The sequence below is a fragment of the Pseudoliparis swirei genome, chromosome 24, assembly GCF_029220125.1.
Source record: "Pseudoliparis swirei isolate HS2019 ecotype Mariana Trench chromosome 24, NWPU_hadal_v1, whole genome shotgun sequence".
Lineage (NCBI taxonomy): Eukaryota > Metazoa > Chordata > Actinopteri > Perciformes > Liparidae > Pseudoliparis > Pseudoliparis swirei.
Window position 1 is genome coordinate 29,514,017 of NC_079411.1, and position 23,051 is coordinate 29,537,067.

Genomic DNA, 23,051 nt, shown 5'->3' on the forward strand with positions numbered 1-23,051 from the left:
GGACCCGCCTAGTGACGTTAAGGCCAATGAGCAGAGGCCAATGAGATATTAAAAGGAAGTGATGGGGAAGAAGTAGGAGGATCAGAGAAGGAAACACAGGAGAGGTGGAGGTGGGTAAGACGACAACAAAAACATCGGAAGAGAGGAAGGAAGGAAGGAGAGAGGGAAGGAGGTGTGGTGAAGGGGAGAGGAGGTCAGGGAGGAGGTGAGGAAGCTGCTGGGTGAAGAGTGAACAAAGGAAAGGAGTTTCAAAGCCGTCAAGCTGACAGGATTCCTCTGGCAGCCGGAACCCCGACTACGACTCATCGAGAACAGCTGCTGCATTCACATCACCTGAGTATGCTTCATCATCATCATCATCGTCGTCACCCGGCCTCTACCTGCCTCACCGTAGTGATGATGATGATTAACGGAATCGTACCGATCCGAAGCGTCGATGAGTTCATCCAAACTGAGTTTGTTCTCGCTGAGCTTAAACTTGTTTATTTATAATGTATTTATATCACTTTATAATCTAAAAAAATTATACAAAATAAAAGCAGGTATGCCAAATAATTATGTTTTCTTTTTAAAAGCCTCCATATCTCTTTTTAATATAAATACTGAAGTCATTCACTAATTATCTCCTCTTTGATTTTGCATTATTTAAAATAATTCATCTTGTGAAGTTACTGCCACTAAAAACAATAATCTTCCATAGCAACCAGAAAAGAGGAGACCTTTTGAGTTTTGAGAAGAGGTAAGTGGAATCGAGGTGATGAAATAAAAGTGTCATTTGGCTCTTTGAGGCCCAACAGGCTTAAACTTGTTTATCTATATGTATTTATATCAATTTATAATCTCAAATAAAAGCAGGTACGTCAATTAAATATGTTTAAAGAAAATAAAATGCCTCCGTTTGTCTTTTTAATATAAATACTGAAGTCATACACTAATTATCTTCTATTTGATTTAGCTTTTTTTATTTTTATTCATCATGTGAAGTTACTTGTTATTAATTAATTAATTAGTAATAACTAATTATTTCCTATATGTATTTATATCATTTTACAATCTCAAATAAAAGCAGGTACGTCAAATAAATATATATATATTTTTTAATAAAAAGCCTCCGTTTGTCTTTTTCATATAAATACTGAAGTCATTCACTTATCATCTCCTCTTTGATTTAGCATTTTTAATTTTTTAAAATTCATCTTGTGAAGTTACTGCCACTAAAAGTAACAATAATCTTCCAGTAATCTCCGTCATGTGAATGCAGCTGCGGTTCGATGAGATCTCCTTCAGAGCGACCCGTCGGCCCGTGGCTGTGAGGAGCGGGCGGCCGTCAATCATCGCTCTCCTACCCGTTAGATCTTGACACTCTCAATGCCGTACACGTTGTAGCCCTCCTTATAGGTGGCGTAGTTGGGCTGGTGGCTGGGGGACAGCAGGTTGAAGGTGGGGGCGTGCTGAGGAGAGGGCAGGGCGTGGCTGTAGTTCCCTGTGTGCTGGGGGGACGACAAGGTGTTGGCCGTCACCTTCACAACACAAACAGAGGGAGCGTTACTTCAGGAGGGGAACCATGGCGACCGATGTTCACCGAGGGACACGTTGAGGACCGATGGAACCGAGAGAGGATGACTGGGAAGACAACGGAGAGAGAGAGAGAGAGAGAGAGGTAGGGAGAGAGAGATCGGGAGAGAGAGAGAGAGAGAGAGAGAGAGAGATAGATAGGGAGAGAGAGAGAGAGGGAGGGAGGGAGAGGGAGAAAGAGGGGGGGAGAGAGAGAGGGAGAGAGAGAGAGAGTGAGGGAGAGAGAGAGGGAGAGAGAGAGAGAGAGAGAGAGGAGGAGAGAGGAGGAGAGAGAGAGAGTGAGGGAGAGAGAGAGGGAGAGAGAGAGAGACAGAGAGAGAGGGAGAGAGAGAGAGAGATCACTGGGCCACGTGTTGTGAGTTTGAAATTAAAATGTCGAGGAGCAAAAAGCTTTCATCAAATATCCGATGAAGAAATGAAAGAGTCGTATTTCTTGGAGTAAAAGCATTAAAAGCATCAGCAGCAGACAGAGCAGCTGAGGACAGAGGAGCCTCCAGTTCATCATCCATCAGGAAACACTGGAGAACATGAACACACCACTCAGAACATGAAGATTCACACCTCTAGAGGCTCCTGCAGGGAACTCCAGGTCAGTAAAACAGACATTAACAATAATAACATTAGCGCGTGAGAAGACGTATTAGTGACTTCACAAATGAGGTATATTAGCACTTTTAAATTCACGGTACCTTCATTTTCTTGGCCTCTGCGCGGCTCTTGTAGCAGAACTCGACCAGCGCCACCATCATGGCCAGGCCGAGCCCCCCCACCAGGATGTAGAAGACTCCGGCCACGTTGCTGAGCGACAGGGCGCTGGTCTTCTCCTGGTGCACAGGGAGCAGCCAGAGAGGCGGGTCAGCGGTGCGTTCAGGGTCACGACACGCTGACACCAACTCATACATACAGCTTAGTTAGGATTAGGACACGGACAACGAGGCTGAACCTGACCTGCACACTTAAATCTCACCTTCATCAGTGTGTCTATGTGTACATGTGTGTGTTCCTGCCTATGTTGGGTATTCACGTCAGTTTAACTTATTTGCAGCAGTTACTCTAGTGAGGACAATTCATCCTAAACAATAGAAACCATGGAAACAGTTGTTCTATTTGATTCTTGCTGAACAATGGGTGTTATTCTTCTGCCTACAGCCCATGAGATCATCAAAGATGGCCCCTGAAGCTGCTCGCGGGACGACATGGCAGCTCCATGGAGCCCCATCCCTTCTAACGTCCAGAGGGTTGACCCAAAGTCCAGAGGGTTGATCCAAATTCTAGAGGGTTGATCCAAATTCTAGAGGGTTGCCCCAAAGTCCAGAGGGTTTTCTCAAAGTCCAGAGGGTTGCCCTAAAGTCCAGAGGGTTGCCCCAAAGTCCAGAGGGTTGCCCCAAAGTCCAGAGGGTTTTCTCAAAGTCCAGAGGGTTGCCCTAAAGTCCAGAGGGTTTTCTCAAAGTCCAGAGGGTTGCACTAAAGTCCAGAGGGTTGCCCCAAAGTCCAGAGGGTTGATCCAAATTCTAGAGGGTTGACCCAAAGTCCAGAGGGTTGCCCCAAAGTCTAGAGGGTTGCCCTAAAGTCCAGAGGGTTGCTTCAAAGTCCATAGGGTTGCCCCAAAGTCGAGAGGGTTGCCCCAAAGTCTAGAGCAGGCCTATTCAACTAGCGGCCCGCGGGCCGGATGCGGCCCGTTTGAGTTTAACTAGCGGCCCGCAAGACTGCCTGCAAATCAGTATAGCTTGGTAAGAAAAAATAAACCTGACGGACACGCCTCTTTTATACATTGAGACATCTAACCCAGAGCCATTGAGTTTCACTGTTGCCTCAACCAAACCTGTATGGTTACATCTTTATGTTACGCACCCGTGTTGGTTGCCGTTGTTACACCCCTACTGGTTTTCAGACCTACTGGTTTCCCTGCGCGTGCGTTGTGTTCTCTTCACGTCTGCAGCGGGGCTCTGTCTCGCGCACCAGATTCGTCACACATTCACAAACATATTGCTGGAGATCTTTAAACCACCGTTCATATCCATTTCGGCGGTTACGATTGTATAAGCAGCGCATCACAGCCACGTATGAAGAAATACATTTTCGAAAAAATAAAAATAAAAAGATCGCCCGACCTGGTTTCGATCTCTTTCACGCAAAAGGAGTCTGTACTCAAAGACATGCTGTCTGTGCGCTGCACCACCAGATATTAGTTTCAGCTCAAGTAATTTATATATTGATCCATTAAGTCACATTTCTTATGTTTTCATGGGAACAGTTTGGTTTGGGATCTGAAACAACTGGTTGCCTTGAGCGGATATTTACACTTTGAAACATGTTTATAGTGATGCTTGTTCGCAACACTTTTGCCACACAATACCGACGCATTTTCGTGTGTGACTGTTTACATGTGGAAATACATTACTGTTTTTCATTTTTAGCCATTATTTGATCAATATTCTGTGCGGCCCTCACACCCCCCGTGATTTTCTTATTCGGCCCACTTGCTACTGAAGTTGAATAGCCCTGGTCTAGAGGGTTGCCCTAAAGTCCAGAGGGTTGCCTGAAAGTCCAGAGGGTTGACCTAGAGTCCAGATGATTGCCTCAAAGTCCAGAGGGTTGCCCCAAAGTCCAGAGGGTTGCCCTAAAGTCCAGATGATTGCCTCAAAGTCCAGAGGGTTGCCCCAAAGTCCAGAGGGTTGACCTAAAGTCCAGAGGATTGCCTCAAAGTCCAGAGGGTTGCCCCAAAGTCTAGAAGGTTGCCCTAAAGTCCAGAGGATTGCCTCAAAGTCCAGAGGGTTGCCCCAAAGTCTAGAGAGTTGCCCCAAAGTCTAGAGGGTTGCCCTAAAGTCTAGAGGGTTGATCCAAAGTCAAGAAGGTTGACCCAAAGTCCAGAAGGTTGATCCAAATTCTAGACGGTTGCCCCAAAGTCCAGAGGGTTGCCCTGAAGTCAAGAGGGTTGCACCAAAGTCCAGAGGGTTTCCAGAGATCCATGGTGCCTGCCCAATAGGACTGCATTGACCACATAGCTGCCACCATCTATGCAACATATTTCGCTGAAAGTTGTCTCGAGGTTCCAGGAATCAGAGGAAACAGGTCCATGGAGATAAATAAATGAAGAGTAAATATAGACCACGTATAGGGTCTGAAGGGTCTGAAGGGTCTGAAGGGTCTGAAGGATCTGAAGGGTCCTGGTGCAGCCTCACGCCTAAACCCACAGAGAAACTCTCCAAAAAGTCCTTAACCTACATCCATAGTTAACCCCTTCATGACCTTTCCATGTGTATGTGTGGTTATCTGTGTGTCAGCATCAGGTTCTAGACAGACAGACGTACAGAGGTCAACAGACACGTCAGTGATCCCGCTAACGCTCAGCATCAACACACTACTTATTGTTATCCTTCTTATCAACACTATACAGAATGAGTTGAACCTCCATGCTTTAACCCGGTGCCCTTAGCATTACATCCAGCTGTGTGTCCTTCAGGTTAACGTGAACATGTGGGACTGAAGCTATCGAACCGGCTACATGTGCATGTTGACAAGGTGTTTGATCCACAGACATAAAACTAACCTTATTGGTGGAGTCCTTGAAGCCACACTCTCCTTTATCGTACCACCACTTGTTTTTCATCTTGTCTAGGGTCCCTTGCTCATTCAGTTTCAATACGGCAAGGTTTACTGGCACTCTTTAATGGGAATAACATAAATAACATCATTATCAATGTTATCTTATGTTATTTAAGGGGCAGCCATTCTCACACTCTGGTCTGGGGACCAGGAAAGGGCCCACTAGAGTCATAATGGGGACTTCATTTGGTACAACATTAAACCTCTCACATTACTTTCAAGTCAAAATGGGAAAAACCATCAAAAAAAGGTCTTATTGTCAAATGCTGACGTGTTTTATTGTTAAGATTTCAGCCTCCTAGTGGACCTTTGAGTCTGTAACAGAAGTGTTAAGAATGAAGTCTTTTATTTTGAAGGGCTCCTCCGTTAGGCCCCAGACAGAGAGCGAGAGGCGCTGCAGTGAATGTTCCTCCAGAGCTTCAGATAAACGACGTTATCATCAGCTCTCCTCCTGCACTGTTGCTGCCATCTGGTGTGAGGTCACCTGACCCTATTGCCCCTGCAGCCTGCCCTGACCCTGACCTCAACCAAACAGGGTGCAACACATCTGTGCAAGAAGCAGCACGGACGATGACGCCACCTGCTGGTGGTGCTTATAACTGCTAAATAGTGACGTAATAACAATGAGACGTGTGCATGTGAAGGACTACAGCTACCGCACATTGGCTCCTTCACATGTGGCGTCATCTCGGTGCTGCTTCTTCAAGTCATTTTTTTTACACCTGACAACCCAGAGTCACCGTCACGTGTGTGTGTGTTTTAGTGTGTACACATGTGTGTGTGTGTGTGTGTATTAACCTTGCTCTCCCCTCCTCCGCTGCCGCACTCGCCCTTGTCATACCACCACTTGTTTTTCAGTTTGTCCAGCAGCCCCTGCTCGTTCAACTTTAACACCGCCAGGTTCACAGCGTTTCTACATGAACACAGGGGCCGTTAGCGCTGCAGTTGTGGAGCACGTCAGTCCTCCTGCTGGTTGCATGTCATCAACTCTCAACACACAGAACACACACAGAGGACATCCTGCTCTCGGCTCATCAGTGATAGGAAGGATTAGCTGGAAAGTACCATGGAAATAAGAATGTTGAGTATGTCAGAATCACATGACGTGCTGCTAGAGATCCATGAAGAAAGGGTTGGGATCTGAGAGCCAGTGGTTGGGATCTGAGAGCGAATGGTTGATGATCATTTACAAATCTCTCATGGAATTATTTCTCTTGAATGAATCAGGTACTTGCATCGACTGTTGTTTTTAGAGGTTAAAATGTAAAACGTTGCATCTGACTATGTAAATGTTGGAAGTTGCTTAAAAGCCCAAAATGAGATGAATTTTCGCTCTGCAACTTATTTGTGTCGAAAACTGTTTTCACTTTTAATCCAGTTTTCTGAAGCCCTGGTCGGCGCTACATTGGCGTCTAGTGACTATCTGTCCTCCAGGGGAGTTTTACTAACTTTTGGTGTGTGTACAACTTTTGGCTCCACTTTGAGTGATGTCACCACGTCCCACATTCTTCAAACGTTGTAAAATGCTGTATTTGGATGTCATGAATATCATGAGTAACATAGAAGTGACATATATAGTTTGTTACATGAGAAAATTCGAATCCAAAATTTGCCAAAATGGCCGCTTTGGAGACCTGGCCTAAATTCTCTTGATTAAATCCTCTCTAACTTTGTTCTGCTTCACTTTTTCAAAGGCAAACTTGGCAGGGAGAATGTTAACATATTTTAATAAGATTTGTGAGAGTTTTAAACCTTTCAACTGCCTCATTCCAAACATATAATCATCAAAGTGCTTTTTTTCAATTCGGACCTGAAATTTGTATATTTTTTCTGTGTGCCATCTTCATTTACTCTTACCCAGTAACATATATACTGATATGTACACATCTGAACAGAAGAAAACATGTTTTAAAAGGTAAACATAAAATTATGAAAGTAGCCCTAGTGGTTGCAGAGATACAGCCTTTTTAGTTTGGGGAAGCCATTTTCGGAGCAGAGGCCTAAAAGAAGCTTGGAGTTTAAGAGGTTAAGAGTTTTACTTTGAACTGTTGGCCAAACAACAAAGACAAAACTCCAATCTAATACAAAGCTGTCAGTTAAAGTTAAGTTATAGTTCTGCACATCGGATATTGGCCGCCCGAAAATATCCTACATTATAAACTGTTCAGTCCAACTCAGATTATCTCAGATTAGTTTTTTTGCCCAGAATATAAATAGAGTCACGATTTTAGATGTATTTACAAATGTTATTAAATTAGATTAAATAAGGGATTTGAAATAATTCAGATTCAATAAGCTAGTTCCATAAAATGCCATCAGATCCCAGCCACATAGAGATATATGAACAACTCTCCCATCCCAGTCAAGGAAAAGCGCCTGGAAGCTGATGGTGAGTCTGGCTCATGGTGTATGGCAGGGATTCCCAAAGTGTGGTGCGCGCACCCCTGTCTCTAGGGGGTGCGCGAGAGGAAAAATGTAATGGCGGTCTAATGGTGTAAAAATTAATATTAAACATTCTCAGGGCTCTCAAGTGTCACGCATTGAGCGTGAGACTCAGTGGCGTCCCTAGGCTAAAAAACATCCGGGGCTAAAGCTTTTCCTTGACTGGGATGGGAGAGTTGTTCATATATCTCTAAAGCCCCGGATGTTTTTTAATTAGCCCCGAATGTTAATTTCAAAAAACAAAAACAAAAAGATTTGGCACACAAGTGGTTAACACCTCCAGGTCGCACGTGACGTCATTCACCCAAAACAGCGGAGTCAGACTGGCAGCAAGCTGCTGTCTGAGAGTGTTTCTATGTCTACAAATTTCGCTGCTTCACTCCTCTGGGCTAAGCCCAGCGCCGCCGCTCCCATAACGCGCATCGCTCTGCCGTGATACGCGCCGACACATCCGCCCCCCCCCCCCCCCCAACAACTCTTCTCGGAGCAAAAAAAAGGAAAAAGTGTGGGGGATTGGGGGTGCGTGAACCCGGTCGGGATGTAGAAGGGGGTGCGTGGCCTAAAAAGTTTGGGAACCCCTGGTGTATGGTGTATGGCTCATGGTGTATGGCTCATGGAGTATGGCTCATGGAGTATGGTGTATGGCTCATGGAGTATGGCTCATGGAGTATGGTGTATGGCTCATGGTGTATGGCTCATGGAGTATGGCTCATGGAGTATGGCTCATGGAGTATGGTGTATGGCTCATGGAGTATGGCTCATGGAGTATGGTGTATGGCTCATGGTGTATGGCTCATGGAGTATGGCTCATGGAGTATGGCTCATGGTGTATGGCTCATGGTGCATGGTGTATGGCTCATGGCTCATGGTGTATGGCTCATGGTGTATGGTGTATGGCTCATGGTGTATGGCTCATGGAGTATGGCTCATGGTGCATGGTGTATGGCTCATGGTGTATGGCTCACGGTGTATGGCTCATGGTGTATGGTGTATGGCTCATGGTGTATGGTGTATGGCTCATGGAGTATGGCTCATGGCTCATGGTGTATGGCTCATGGAGTATGGCTCATGGAGTATGGCTCATGGTGTATGGCTCATGGTGTATGGCTCATGGAGTATGGCTCATGGAGTATGGCTCATGGTGTATGGCTCATGGGTATGGCTCATGGTGTATGGTGTATGGCTCATGGAGTATGGCTCATGGAGTATGGCTCATGGAGTATGGCTCATGGTGTATGGCTCATGGTGTAATGGCTCATGGAGTATGGCTCATGGTGTATGGCTCATGGTGTATGGTTCATGGAGTATGGCTCATGGTGTATGGCTCATGGTGTAATGGCTCATGGTGTATGGCTCATGGAGTATGGCTCATGGTGTATGGCTCATGGAGTATGGCTCATGGAGTATGGCTCATGGAGTATGGCTCATGGTGTATGGCTCATGGTGTATGGCTCATGGAGTATGGCTCATGGAGTATAGCTCATGGAGTATGGATGGCTCATGGTGTATGGCTCATGGAGTATGGTTCATGGTGTATGGCTCATGGTGTATGGCTCATGGTGTATGGCTCATGGTGTATGGCTCATGGTGTATGGTTCACGGTGTATGGCTCATGGTGTATGGCTCACGGTGTATGGTTCACGGTGTATGGCTCATGGTGTATGGCTCACGGTGTATGGCTCACGGTGTATGGCTCACGGTGTATGGCTCATTTCCATGGTACTTTGTTTAAAATACACTAACGATGACGGTACATGACTGCATGATTGGGAGTAAATGGAACTGTCCGTTCAGTACAAGGACAGTCATGTATACTTTGGTATACATGTCATTTTGTTGTAATTTTCCATTCCGTGATATCCTGAAAAATAAGTCACCAATATGGTTGACATTCAATTGACGTCCTCAATTATATCTGGATTAAAACACAGATTTGCACTTCAGTGGCACTTAAATAGCTCTTATTGTGGTACTTTTGTAGTTCGACTATGTTGAGGAAATGTTACTTCCTGTATTCTTGTTGTTCTTAGTTTGTACTCTAGGGTGAAATGCACTTATTGTAAGTCGCTTTGGATGAAAGCGTCTGCTAAATGACATGTAATGTAATGTAATGTCAATTAACTATATCAGATATTAACTATGCAAATCAAGGTCAATATTAAATCCTATCATATATTTAGAATAGTTGGCCAGTAACATTACAACAATCTGAAATCTGTTGGAAAGAACATCTGTGGGTGGGTTTCTGAGGAGTCTCCTAACGTGTATAACTTCAACTCATTCAAGACTCAATAACGCTTAAAAAGTAGTTTTTTTCAAACTCCATTCGGTGTTTTCACTTTGGGAATCGACTTTGATCTCAAGAGGATGCGTCACTTTATTTAAAAGAGACTCAAATTCATGTGTTGAACAACCCAACAAACGTCCTTCAGCCACTAGGAACTGGCCCTCCAGGATACTGAGACCCCAGGGCCTTAACACGCCTTAGGGACCAAAGAGCCGTTTAAGTCCTGGTCCATCCAGGCAAGTCATTACAGAGACTGTCCCACTGCATTGTGGGAGCCCCATATCTGGTGTGAAGGCCTCAGGCCTCACAGGGGTTGAGGGGTCATTCCCACTTTGCTGGCTCTATTCAAAGGTCAGCACAGGTCATGTGAGGGTCTATATCTCCCAGTGAAACACCCAACTAAGTTTGAAAATAACTTTTGAGTTCTTTGTGTTTTCATTCCTCAGCATCATTTCTAAGAATCCTTGAATACTTATTGGCTTCACTCAGAAGAAATCTACTTCATCTACTGACCTCCATCTGGAGTCTAACCGGTCTTTGTGCAACCAGCCCTGTGGTTTTTTGTTTTTGTATATTTTAAAGAGCCTTCATTGATAATCCAGCAGGAAGAGCTCGCTATGTTGACGTGATGATGTAATGGCGGACAGGCGGTAAACTTGATGCTCATGGGGAGTGGTGCTCGGTACCCTCGTGAATCAAGAGCAAACTCATGTGTAACGTCGTGATTAATGCACATGTGTTCAAGACAAACACAAATATTCCATTTCACGTCGTGTTCACTTGTCGTGGGCTCAGTTCCCGTCAGATTTGATGTTGCGTGATTTGAATTTGATGATTTCCACATTCCAGAGGATTGTGAGCGAGTTTTTTTTCTCTGAACTGAACCCTCCATCGACATAATACCATCATCAACCATCCACTGAGCAACAAGGGGGTAAAAACACATTAAAAGACAACAGTCAACATCATGCTAGGAGCAGAGACATGGGGGGATGTTGGAAGCTAATTTTGGGCAGAAATTCAGTGAATAATTTGTTCAGCGTCTGAATCAACAGACTTCTTGAGTGGAAACGAACATGTCTCTGGTTCTACCATGCTGTAGCACAACAGGAGCCACACAGTAGAGCTCTCCCAGGGTTAGGCTTAAAGCTCCATTAAGCGATATTATAATTGAGGCATTCAAGGGCGACTGATCCTCTCTAAACGCACCGCTTTGGGCTCACGGCCATCTGGTAGGAATCAGTTTCTCAGGATGAAGAGCCGGATAAAAACATCGTGAAAGTCAGAACAGGTCCTGAGATTCTGCCTCGAGTTTGGGCCGAGTTCTTATCGTGAACTAATCTAGCGTGACGTGATGTCAGCTGGCTCAAAGGAATCTGTTCATTGCCTTCAGACTTCTAGTTCTCCTCGAAGAAGGAGGTCTGAAGGGCGTCTGAAGGGGGTCTGAAGGGGGTCTGAAGGAGGTCTGAAGGAGGTCTGAAGGATGTCTGAAGGCGGTCTGAAGGCGGTCTGAAGGGGGTCTGAAGGGGGTCTGAAGGAGGTCTGAAGGAGGTCTGAAGGAGGTCTGAAGGGGGTCTGAAGGGGGTCTGAAGGGGGTCTGAAGGAGGTCTGAAGGCGGTCTGAAGGAGGTCTGAAGGAGGTCTGAAGGAGGTCTGAAGGAGGTCTGAAGGTCTGAAGGAGGTCTGAAGGGAGTCTGAAGGAGGTCTGAAGGAGGTCTGAAGGAGGTCTGAAGGGGGTCTGAAGGCGGTCTGAAGGAGGTCTGAAGGAGGTCTGAAGGGGGTCTGAAGGAGGTCTGAAGGAGGTCTGGGATGTGAGGAACTTCACCAAGAAACCCTGGAAGAGTTGCAGTTCCATGTCACGCAGCGTCAGATATACACCGGGGCAAAGGGCACAACTGCCCCCAAGAAATAGATGTTTGCCCCTGATATCAGTAGGAGAGGCAAAGAATGCCCCATCATTTAGATGAATTAAAAGTGTTTTGTTTTTGTTCTAGTGGGTGGGTAGGTAGGTAGACAAAATAAATCAATTAATATAATTTATAACTAGAACGGGCACTCGGTAGAGTGCATACGTTCGCATATCACAAGATTGGGCATTGAATTATGAACATTTTAGCATTAGTTGCATGCCAATTGGATAAAAATTGACCATGCTATGGTAAAAGGAAGATTTTGACCTTTTCATGACCTTGACCTTTGACCCTATCGATCCCAAAATCTAAACAAATGCTCCCCGGATAATAACCAATCATCCCATCAAATTTCATGTGATTCGGTTTAATACTTTTTTAGTTATGCGAGTAACACGCATACAAATAAATAAATAAATAAATACACGGCGATCAAAACATAACCTTCCGCATTTTCAATGCGAAGGTAATTATAAAAAAGAAGAAATAAGTTATAATTGTTGATAGTTATTGAAAAAATTAGAAAGAAAAAAGAATAAAATGTAATATGAGGTCTGATTTGTTTTCTGTTTGTTTTTTGTTCAAAAAATTTAAGAAAACACTTTGAATCTGTAGACTACAGAAAATAATAAATATACTCATTTAGGCTTACAGTATATGAACAATGTCATAGAAATGGCAATAATAAGACTATTAGGCAATAATAGGATTATTAGACAATAATAAGACTATTAGACAAGTCTTATTATTGCAATTTTTATGACAATTGCTCATATACTACAAGCCTAAATAAGTATAATTATTCTTTTTGAACAAAGGTTAAAGGTTATTTCACAAGTTTTAAAAAGTACCCCAATTTATTTTTAAATTGCCCCCTAAAAAATCTGTAAATTTCCTGATTTCATGCCATATGGGAGAGAGAGTTCCAGAGTCCAGTAGGAAGTGGTAAAGAAACGCTCTGGTTGAGGACAACCGGGCCAGAAGAAGCAAAGTCAGTGTCATCGTCAAAACTCATCCCAGCACAGAGGGGACGGTACGAGAGGAGGAAGTCAAGGAGACAAGGAGAGGAGATGAGAAGACGTCAGAGGGCAGAAGGACCTCCTCTCTTCTCCAGGAGATGGCCGGTGTCACAGGTCTGCTCATGAGCAGCCGGTGGGCAGTGAAGGAGCTAAATACTGGTTATCAGAGTAGATCAGCTGTAAACTTAAGTAAATAAAGGAGTAAACCGGATCAGACGTGTTACTCTGAGTGACTCCGCCCGACGGTGTTTATAATCGCTTAATGAAGCTTTAACAGAAAATTCAACAAACACAAGTAACAGAAACCATCACTGAGAACTGCAGGAAGAAATGAACTTTAGGAGCCGAGTGACCACAACACAGAAAGAGAGAGGAGAGAGAGAAGAGAGACAGAAGAGACAAAATGAAGGTAAGCGAGAGAACAGAGAGAAGAGAGAGGGAAGAGAGAGAGCGAGAAGGCAGGGCGAATGTCTGGAGTGAGCTGAAAAGACACAAAAGTGAGACACACACACTTACTTACACACACACACACACACACACGCACATCTGGATTGTTATTTACATTAAGATATTATAAAAGTAATGTTGAAGTTTGTTGCACCGATTCAAAGAGCGTCCCCGTCTTGGCCCCCTTGAGGCTCTGTGCTCCTCCCCCTTGAGGCTCTGTGCTCCTCCCCCTTGAGGCTCTGTGCTCCTCCCCTTTGAGGCTCTGTGATAAAGAAATGCAGTTAAATGGAATTCAATCATTATAAATGTATTATAAAATGATAAGCAATGTAACACTATCCTAATTTCCCCTTTAATTAGTACCTTTCTAAGAAGCTAGTTACCTATGAGTGTTGTACAATTTTATATAAAACACTTTTTTCTGCTACCAAACCACACAGAGACAGAGCTGCTACTTGAAACCCAGACATCTTGATGAGGGGTTTGGATAAATTGCATGAACTGATTTTATCTGTTTAAAATATGTGCCTATACTATAGAAAGCCCAATAGTTATTTTGGTTGGTGGTATATTTCTATTGAACAACAATACACACACACACACACACACACACACTCACAGAAACAGGTTTAGGTCAGAAACTCAAACGACAGTCCCGTGATGCAGGTCTTAAAGTTTCAGCTCATCTTCTTAAAAACCCTAAAGCCAAATTATCGTCACTAGAAAGAAAATTCAGTTTTAATAGAAATCCATCATTTCAAATTGGTCATCGTATCATAATATCCCTTTTTATTAAAAAAAGAGACGACGTGATACCAACTTTACCCGAATAAAAAACATACATTTTGCGACGAGGTGTTTCTTTAAGACCTGAAATGTCATAGGCCCCTCCCCCAGTTGTCACGGCAACCACCACTAGCCCTTGGTCAGAGGTGGTAACCATGGTAGAAATACAAACCGCTGAGATGATGTCATCAGGGTAGGTGGATTATTATAACAACGAGTAAGCCGCCATGCCCCATTCATCACACTCGCGTACTGCGACCCCCTGAGGCGCGAAGGCCTGGGACCGGACCACAGGACTACAGGACTCCCCCTGGTGGTTCACACACAGCCACAGCTCACACACTGGCTGGAACCCGCCCGGCGACTACAGCGGGGGGGCAGCGAGTGTATCCTGATCGTTAATGTTGAGGCTCAAGAGCACCAAGGCAATTTCTGAATCCACTTTCTACTGAAAGGTGACTGTTCAAATTGTGTGTTTTTCAAGGTTTTGGGGAGCGGAGCTGTGAGTGGGGAGCGGCACGTTGACTAGGCAGCAGGTTAGTAGTGTGAATGGTACATGGCAGTGCAGGTTGGCTAGCATTGTTATACTGATCCACCCACCTTAATGGAGATCCTTTGGGCGTGGCGATGCCGTAGCCCTTGGAGTCCAGGTTCCCGCCCACTTTCATGGTGTCGCAGGGTTTCCTCTGCTCGATGTACTCGTTCATGGTGGACTCCAGCAGGTAGGCGTACTTCCCTTTGGACTTCCGGACGCGCAGGACGCCCTCCGACGTCTTCTTGACGAAGACGGAGGGCTCTGCCGATTTCATGTACTGCCACATCTTGTCGAACAGGGCGATTTTTGAGCGCTAAATAAGAAAGAGAGACGGACGCTGGTGAGACCCAACAACACGGGAACGCCGTTGACCTCAGGGGGCTTCAAGGTCGACCGTGGAGGGTGGACCAGCGAGGCCTTAAATACATGTGGTGAGTGCATCTACTTCACAAAATCATTCACAAAGACAACTTTAAGAATATTCTTCAATGTCTCCGTCAAAATAAGAGCGTACCCTGAAGAACTCCTTGGTGGATCCGGAGTCCAGGGTTCCGTAGGCGATGTCGGTCTGCTTGGCCAGGTCCTCGGCGCTCTCGATGGGCGACACCATCCTCTCCACCGTCAGGAAGGCGGCCAGGTTGGCGGTGTAGGACGAGATGATGATCAGGGTGAAGAACCACCACACCCCCCCTACGATGCGGCCGGACAGAGATCTGCACGCACAAACAGAAACAAAATAATCACACGTCTGCAATTGTTTCGTTGTCGTGGTTCAAAACAGCGTTTTACAGAAAGTCTGAGGCCTTGTTTTAATATCTGAAAATACAATGCTAATCAATGCTAATCAATGCTAGTCAATGCTAATCAATGCGAGTCAATGCTAATCAATGCGAGTCAATGCTAATCAATGCTCGTCAATGCTAATCCATGGTAATCAATGCTAATCAATTCTAATCAATGCTTGTCAATGCTCATCAATGCTAATTAATGCTAGTCAATGCTCATCAATGCTAATTAATGCTGGTCAATGCTCATCAATGCTAATCAATGATAACTTAATGCTAGTCAATGGTCATCAATGCTAGTCAATGGTCATCAATGCTAGTCAATGCTAATCAATGCTAGTCAATGGTCATCAATGCTAGTCAATGCTAATCAATGCTAGTCAATGCTTGAAGTGGTACTTTCATGTAGCGGCTGGTATCAGTAATCACTCTTACATTCTGAATTTCAACAGGAATCTAACTATTAGTAAGATGGAAGGATATTTGATTTTAAAATTATACACTTTAACATAATTTTGGATCACTATCAAAGACAACATTTAACATTTTCTAGTCAAATAATGGTTTTATTTACAAAATAAACTGTAAAATTATACTTTTTAAGTCAAAAGAGTAGTTTCAGAATAATTTAAAATATTGTTTCATATGTTATATTTTGTTCCAAATCAAAATGGTGAGCACTGGCTCGCTTTGAGCTCTGACCCAAGGCAAAACAACCAGGTTACATACGTTTGGACCACAATCAAAAACAAGATTTAACATTTTCGAGAGTAAAATGAACATTTTATTATTTACAAAAATCACTTTGTGTGTTCCTTACACTGGAGTGAAAGTAATGTTTAGAGTGTGCATCCTTTACAGGGTCAGAGGACACAATCACAGGCCGGAGGTGCCCATAGATAGCAATCAGAATGGTCCCATTAATAGTTAACATCAATCAGCGTTGACTCATTATTGGGAGGCCAGCCTTTCATTGCACTGCCATACCCACCTTGGGGAGATGTCACAGCCCTGCCGCATGAACGCCCCCAAAGAGAACCACAGGGAGTTGAAGATCCCAAACTCGTTGTTTGACTCCGTGGTGAGCGGCATGGCTCCGTCCTCCGGCTCCTCGAGCGTCCACTCGTAGGGGCTGAATCTGGATACCTGCAGGAGCAGAGGAGCGAAAAGCTTTCCAGGTGGAACTCTCCCCACATTCTCACCGCCTGACATCATATTATGTTCATCACGTTGTTTATGCTATTTATCACATATTTGATGTAAATCGGTGTCAGGATTTCATCAATTTCGTGTCCATGCGATGTGACAAATGCACTTAAAATGTAGTTAATAGGTTATATGCGCATTACTAGGATCTGAAATCATATTCTTGAGCTTCAACCAGTGGCGGCTGGCCAATAGAGGGCCACAGGGCCACGGGGCCTGGCCCCACCCACCCCGAGCCACAAAAAAATACAATAATAATATTCATTATATTTATAAATTATACAAATTGTCAATATGTGTGTTTTGGAGATATGGAATATACCCAGTAATATTTGTAAAATAAGATATCTGCACAAAATATATGTTCTATTTCATCCTTCCTGACCGCCAGAGGCCAGACTGGATATCTGGATATCTTCCGCATTGCGCATAGCAGGTATTAATAACAACAAAGTCCGTGACCGTGACCTCGGATGACCCGCCCACGGGTATAAGTTCCGTGTCATCCCGAGATCAGTTCTTTTCATCTTCTCAGCAGGCATCAGCTAAGGCTGAAGTTTAACTGAAGCTCGTCGCGGGGAGCCTTGTGACCAAATGGTCGGAGTTGCGATCCGTCGCCTCCAGAGGCTGCGACGAGCTCTCCTCCTCGGAGGAGGACGTGGGCTTTCTCTGGCGGTCCGTCGAGGCGGACCGAGAACGCGCATTCGGTCTTTTCGGTCTTCACCAGGCGCCTTCACCGAAGCTTCAATCGGGTGAGATCGAATACAATTGTTGCCTATGACGGCATATCCCACAGCAGCAGAGCTCGTTCCTGCTAACTGTGTGCTAACGAGCACGTCCGCTCGGTGCTGCCACACCGGCGCGACCGGCTCTCTGTAGCGATTGAGATAGCGTGTGTGTTGACTTTGGTAGCATTGCCGCCGTGCATAGCTAGCAGAGTGTGTCCACTCAGGCTAACGGAGCCTACGCTAAATCCGACAGCTACTTCCTGTTCCACAGGACCTCGGCCCAAGTAGCGGAGCGCTCTCGCTCAGGCTACTGGTGGGCGATTACAGCGCTAACGAGAGCGTCCGCGCTCTACCCTCGCTAGACGGGCTGTCTCCGTCCTGCTCCTCAGCACCTGGGCCACAGTAGCGGAGTGCTACTGCTGCGACCCTAGCTGCTACAGCTACCGTACTAGCGAGGCCAGCGTCCGCGCTCTACCCTCCTAGACGGGCTGTCTCCGTCCTGCTCCACAGGACCTGGGCCACAGTAGCGGAGTGCTACTGTTGCGACCCCCAGCAGCTACAGCTACCGGACGAGGGAGGCCAGTGGTGGCTGATACCCTCACTAGACGGACTGTCTCCGTCCTGCTCCACAGGACCTGGGCCACAGTAGCAAAGTGCTACTGCTGCGACCCCCAGCAGCTACAGCTACTGTACGAGTGAGGGCAGCGTTACGCTCTCCCCTCACTAGATGGGCTGTCTCTGTCCTGCTCCACAGGACCTGCGCTGCAGTAGCGGAGTGCGCTCGCTCTAGCTACTGCTAGGACCCCAACAGACAGGTCAGGTCAGCTCCAGGCCAGCCGACCAGTTGCAAGCGCCGGCTAGGAGCCGCAGGGGCTCCCCTAGCAGTGCAATCGGGCAGGCTAGCTTATAGAGTAGGTCTGCTGACCGCAGAACTAGCTCAGATAAGTCGCCACCCTAGTGCAGGGAGGACTGAAGCATCAGATCCACCCACGGCTGATCCATTCACAAGGGAGGACATCCCAGTGGTAGCCCCTTGTAGGGGGCAGTCGACGGCCCCATCGGGTTCGTCATTCGCAGGGCACAGGAACTGCTGGATATACAGCAGCCGGAACCCCACGCACGCTAGTGCATTCCTCAGGGGCATTCCCGGCCCTGCCACCTTTTCAGTCTCCCCTCCAGAGACTATCTGAGGGGTTACCATCTTACGATAGATCACCGAACCCCGGCGTCCATGCAGGATATGGCCAAATGTGGCCTTCGTCCCATGCCATCCATTGAGCTGACTATCGCATCCATCGGTTTTCCCCAAGGGACTCCGAGGCGGATGACCGGTGCCCTCGAGCCCAGTCGGTTCTCAGGTGACCATTTTACCGTGCTTACTACACGGCAACTCCCCCTCATATGTCATACTTGACTACAGCCTCAGTGATGCTTCGCTGCAGGCATGTGCACTTACGTCGCGAGAACCTGGGCGCCTAATGCTCTCCAGGGTTCAGACCAGCTGTTTGGCCGGCGCAGGCACCCTTGTCGGAGGCATGTAGGAACAACCTCCCTACTGTCCCAGTGAAATCAGGGGACCTGCTCTACAGGCACCCCGCAGACTCGGGGGCGCCACATCTTGATTTTCTCAGGCTGAGCCCAGCAGACATCCTTCGTGTGGTCTCCAGAGGAGATCGGCTCATGTCTGTCGACTTAAGGGAGGCCTTTTGTCAGGCTCCTAGAATGCTTCACAGACGGTTGCTCTGTTATGCTTTCCAAAGCCGTTATTCCCAGGCTTCTTCCATGTGGACTTCCCCAGGAGTTTCTACAAAAGGGCATTACTGCCGCCCTGCAATCACCAGGGCGTGAGGAAACTGCCATCCTGGACGATCTGGCTATGTGCGCCATACCCATTTAGGGCCACACAGTGCATTACTTGCACTCTCTCACGCCGCCCGGTTGGGCCTTCGTGAACAAACAACTGTCTGAGCCATTCTCAGAGCATAACCTTTATTGGTGTAGCTCTAGATGCAGCCACTAAGCGGGCCTGGCCGTCACTCAGACAGGTGGACAGCATCCTCTGCAGCCTTCCCCTCTCTGAGGGGGCAGATGGCTGTCTTTTATCCTCTCTTCTTGCCTATCGGGTAAATTGACAGCTGCATCAGCTACTCTTTCTCACGCTGCCCGGTTGGGCCTTCGTGAACATAAAGAGTTTTCTGAGCCATTCTCGGAGCATAACCTTCGTTGGTATAGCTCTAGAGGCAGCCACTAAGTGGGCCTGCCCATCACTCAAGCAGGTAGATACTCTCTGAGGGGGCAGGCAGTGGTCTTTTATCCCTTTTTTCCTTGCCTATGGGGCAAATGCTTGGGCTGCTGTCGCGGTGCCCTTCGCATGGAGGGCCTAACAGCCTTCGCCAGGGGCCACAGGCACAAGATGGGGTCACAGTGGTGCCCTCGGCTCTATCCCGTGAGGGTGAGAGCATACCCGTCAGAGGGTATCCCCAGGAAGGGTCCGCCCACCGGAGGTCGCCACAGCAGACTCCGCCTCTCAGTGGGGCGCAGTCTGGCGGTACAGGACTTCCAGAGGACAGTCTATTCGCGACACTTGGGTCTGGAGCCACAGGCCATGCACCTAGCGCTCAAACAGTTCCTGCCATACTTGGGAGGAATATGTACTTGTTGGGCGAGACATCGCCTCAACCACGGGTTGGCTTAAACCTCCAGGGGCCCTAGGGCGGCAGAGCTGCTGAAGCTCCGTGCCCTTCTGATTTTTCTTACTCCGGCAACCCTTCACCTGACCAATTGTCGGGCGAGGTAGCGACCAGGAGAACGGAACCAGGGCGTTCCCACATTTCCGCTGATCTTGCCAACTACTCGGGGTTTTTCAACAGGGCCACCGAATTTTGCTGGTGGCCCCCTTGCGTCCAGCCAGGACTTGGTCCCCTGGCTGCACAGACTTCGCTGTGAGACGCCACGGTGCCTCGCTGACATGCGGGACCCCTAGCACAGCTAGATGGTGGGACCTGCCATCCCGATCCCGGCCGTGCCCAACAAAGGGCTTGGCCGCAGGAGAGCAGAAGCAGCTGAACAGAATCAGTCCAGAGGACTATTCTAAATGCCGGAGTGCCATCCGTCTACGAGACGTGCAGACCGAAGCCGCTTCCCGACCAGCGGACGGAGGGACCCAGTACGGTGCCTCGTGCCTACGGTACTCACGCCTCCGTCATCCCTTCTAGTTAAGGGCATGTCTGCCTCTATCCTGAGGGACTACATAGCTGCCATTTCAGGGCAGCATGCTAAAGCCAACAATGATGCGGAACAGCCACAAGCTGGTGTCCCTCTTCATAAGGAGGGCCTCAGTGACTATCCCCTGAGCCCCCGAGGGCTCCTTCAGGGGACTTGCCCGGGGTACTGGACACCCTATGCTCGCCTCCCTTGGCAGAGGCAGAGCTGTGGTTGCTGTCGGCAAAGACCTTTCATCCTTGCCATAACTGCGGCAGAGCAAGTAGGCAAGCTACACGCCCTGTCGGTCAATGAGCCTTGTCTGAGGGGAACTCAGAGGCTCGGGTGTCACACTGCGGCATAAAGCAGTGGCTTCCGCCAAGGGTGCTGGCACGCTCGGGTCTCAACCAGCCTGTCCAGCCTGCACAGCTTGACCACCATAACTAGTCAGTTAGGGTGGATCTAAGAAGGGCTATGCCACTGCAGAACAGTGCCTGTTCCACTAGATAGTGGAGGCCATTGCCTGGGCATAGGTGGTGAACGTCCGTGCTCTGCCATCCAGAGCAGGGTGTTGTTCTACCAACGGCGTTCCCACATCACGGGCGACCCGAGAGGTATGCCCGTAGGGAATATAGGTGCATATGTATGCAACAGCCTCAGGGCATCGTTACACATTCACCAGAGACTACAGAGTGAACGGGAACACCCTCCATGCATTGCAGGTGGTCCAGATCCTCTGCTTGAGTCATATGAGGTAGTTTCCTTGGGATTCCTCGTGACTCTGTTGATATAAGTCATCCAGTGCTAAGCACCGCCTCTGGCGGTCAGGAAGGATGAAATAGAACGCAAGTTACGTATGTAACTATGGTTCTATGAATCCTGGATGACCGCCAGAGTTCTTAGTCACTCGGAATCTCGTGAGTTCGCGAGAAGATTCCGTAGAACTGATCTCGGGATGACACCGGAACTTATACCCGGTGGGCGGGTCATCCGAGGTCACGGGTGACTTTGTTGTTATTAATACTCGACCTGCTATGCGCAAGACGGAAGATATCCAGTGCTAAGCACCGCCTCTGGCGGTCATCCAGGATTCATAGAACCATAGTTACATACGTAACTTGCGTTTTTCCTGCACGTCTCAGCTGGGGCCAAATCGATTTGGCCCAAAAGGGGCGTGGCTAAGAAGCAGTTAAGCCAATTACTGATTAAAGATATAAATGAGTGACATACAATGCATTATATTGTTTTATATATACTGTATATGTGATTTCTATTATACGATATTTATATTTTATTATGATATATTTATGATATTTGTATATTTACATTAGATGGTATTCATATAAAACATTATACTGAATATTATAATATAATATACACACATATATATATATATATTAATATATATATATTAATATATATATATATATGTGTATATTAATATCCCAAATTGTATGAATAAGATGTCCTTATTATGTCTGTGTTGGAATAAATGTTAAATATTTAACTACAAAGTAGAAATGCATGTTTGATACTTTATTTGCATTGAATCATTATGTTTGATGCAAATGATTGGATGGCCCGACAAAAAAAACGACTCCTCTGGCTTCAACACATTTCAGGCAGAACACAACAAACACAACAAACACAACAAACACAACAAACACGCACAAGGAACTGTGAGAGAAGTGGTGGAACCAAAGCAGCCGACTCACCAGAAAGAGAACAACACTAACTCCGATGTAGGCGAAGACGATGCACATCCAGATCTCGTAGGCCAGCGGGTCCAGGAAGGAGAACACTCCCGGTTTGGACTTCTGCGGCTTCTTGATCATGATGGAGATTCCCAAAGACATGAAGGGTTTGGAGAAGTCGATCACCTCCTCACGGACCAGAGTGATGGTGAGAGGGGCGACGGCGATGTCGGCTTTCTGTGGGGGCGGAGACAGAGTGAGAACAGGTGATATGAGGTATTCAATGGAAAGAGATGACGAGATGTCTTCAATGGAAACAGGTGATGAGATATCTTCAATGGGAACGGGTGATGACATATCTTCAATGGGAACGACGATGACATATCTTCAATGGAAACAGGTGATGACATATCTTCAATGGGAACGATGATGACATATCTTCAATGGAAACAGGTGATGACATATCTTCAATGGGAACGATGATGACATATCTTCAATGGAAACAGGTGATGACATATCTTCAATGGGAACGACGATGACATATCTTCAATGGAAACAGGTGATGACATATCTTCAATGGGAACGATGATGACATATCTTCAATGGAAACAGGTGATGACATATCTTCAATGGGAACGATGATGACATATCTTCAATGGAAACAGGTGATGACATATCTTCAATGGGAACGATGATGACATATCTTCAATGGGAACGATGATGACATATCTTCAATGGAAACAGGTGATGACATATCTTCAATGGGAACGATGATGACATATCCTCAATGGAAACAGGTGATGACATCTTCAATGGGAACGATGATGACAT

General features: G+C 46.5%; 1 protein-coding gene across 10 annotated transcripts in view; it reads right to left on the minus strand.

Annotated features, from left to right (window-relative positions):
• LOC130189966 (glutamate receptor 2-like) overlaps positions 1–23,051 on the minus strand; it is a 57,797-nt gene that overhangs the window by 4,153 nt on the left and 30,593 nt on the right. For 2 of the 10 annotated variants that reach the window (XM_056409017.1, XM_056409011.1), the window contains 7 exons: positions 22,242–22,457; positions 16,383–16,537; positions 15,121–15,319; positions 14,672–14,919; positions 5,980–6,094; positions 2,265–2,399; positions 1,347–1,520 (listed from right to left, as the gene is read on the minus strand). In XM_056409017.1, coding sequence (XP_056264992.1) covers positions 1,350–1,520; positions 2,265–2,399; positions 5,980–6,094; positions 14,672–14,919; positions 15,121–15,319; positions 16,383–16,537; positions 22,242–22,457 — 1,239 coding nt within the window. In that variant the 3' untranslated portion in view covers positions 1,347–1,349. Of the gene's footprint in view, positions 1–1,346; positions 1,521–2,264; positions 2,400–5,125; positions 5,241–5,979; positions 6,095–14,671; positions 14,920–15,120; positions 15,320–16,382; positions 16,538–22,241; positions 22,458–23,051 lie in introns of those variants that run through there. The other 8 variants (XM_056409012.1, XM_056409013.1, XM_056409016.1 and 5 more) reach the window with 8 other exon arrangements.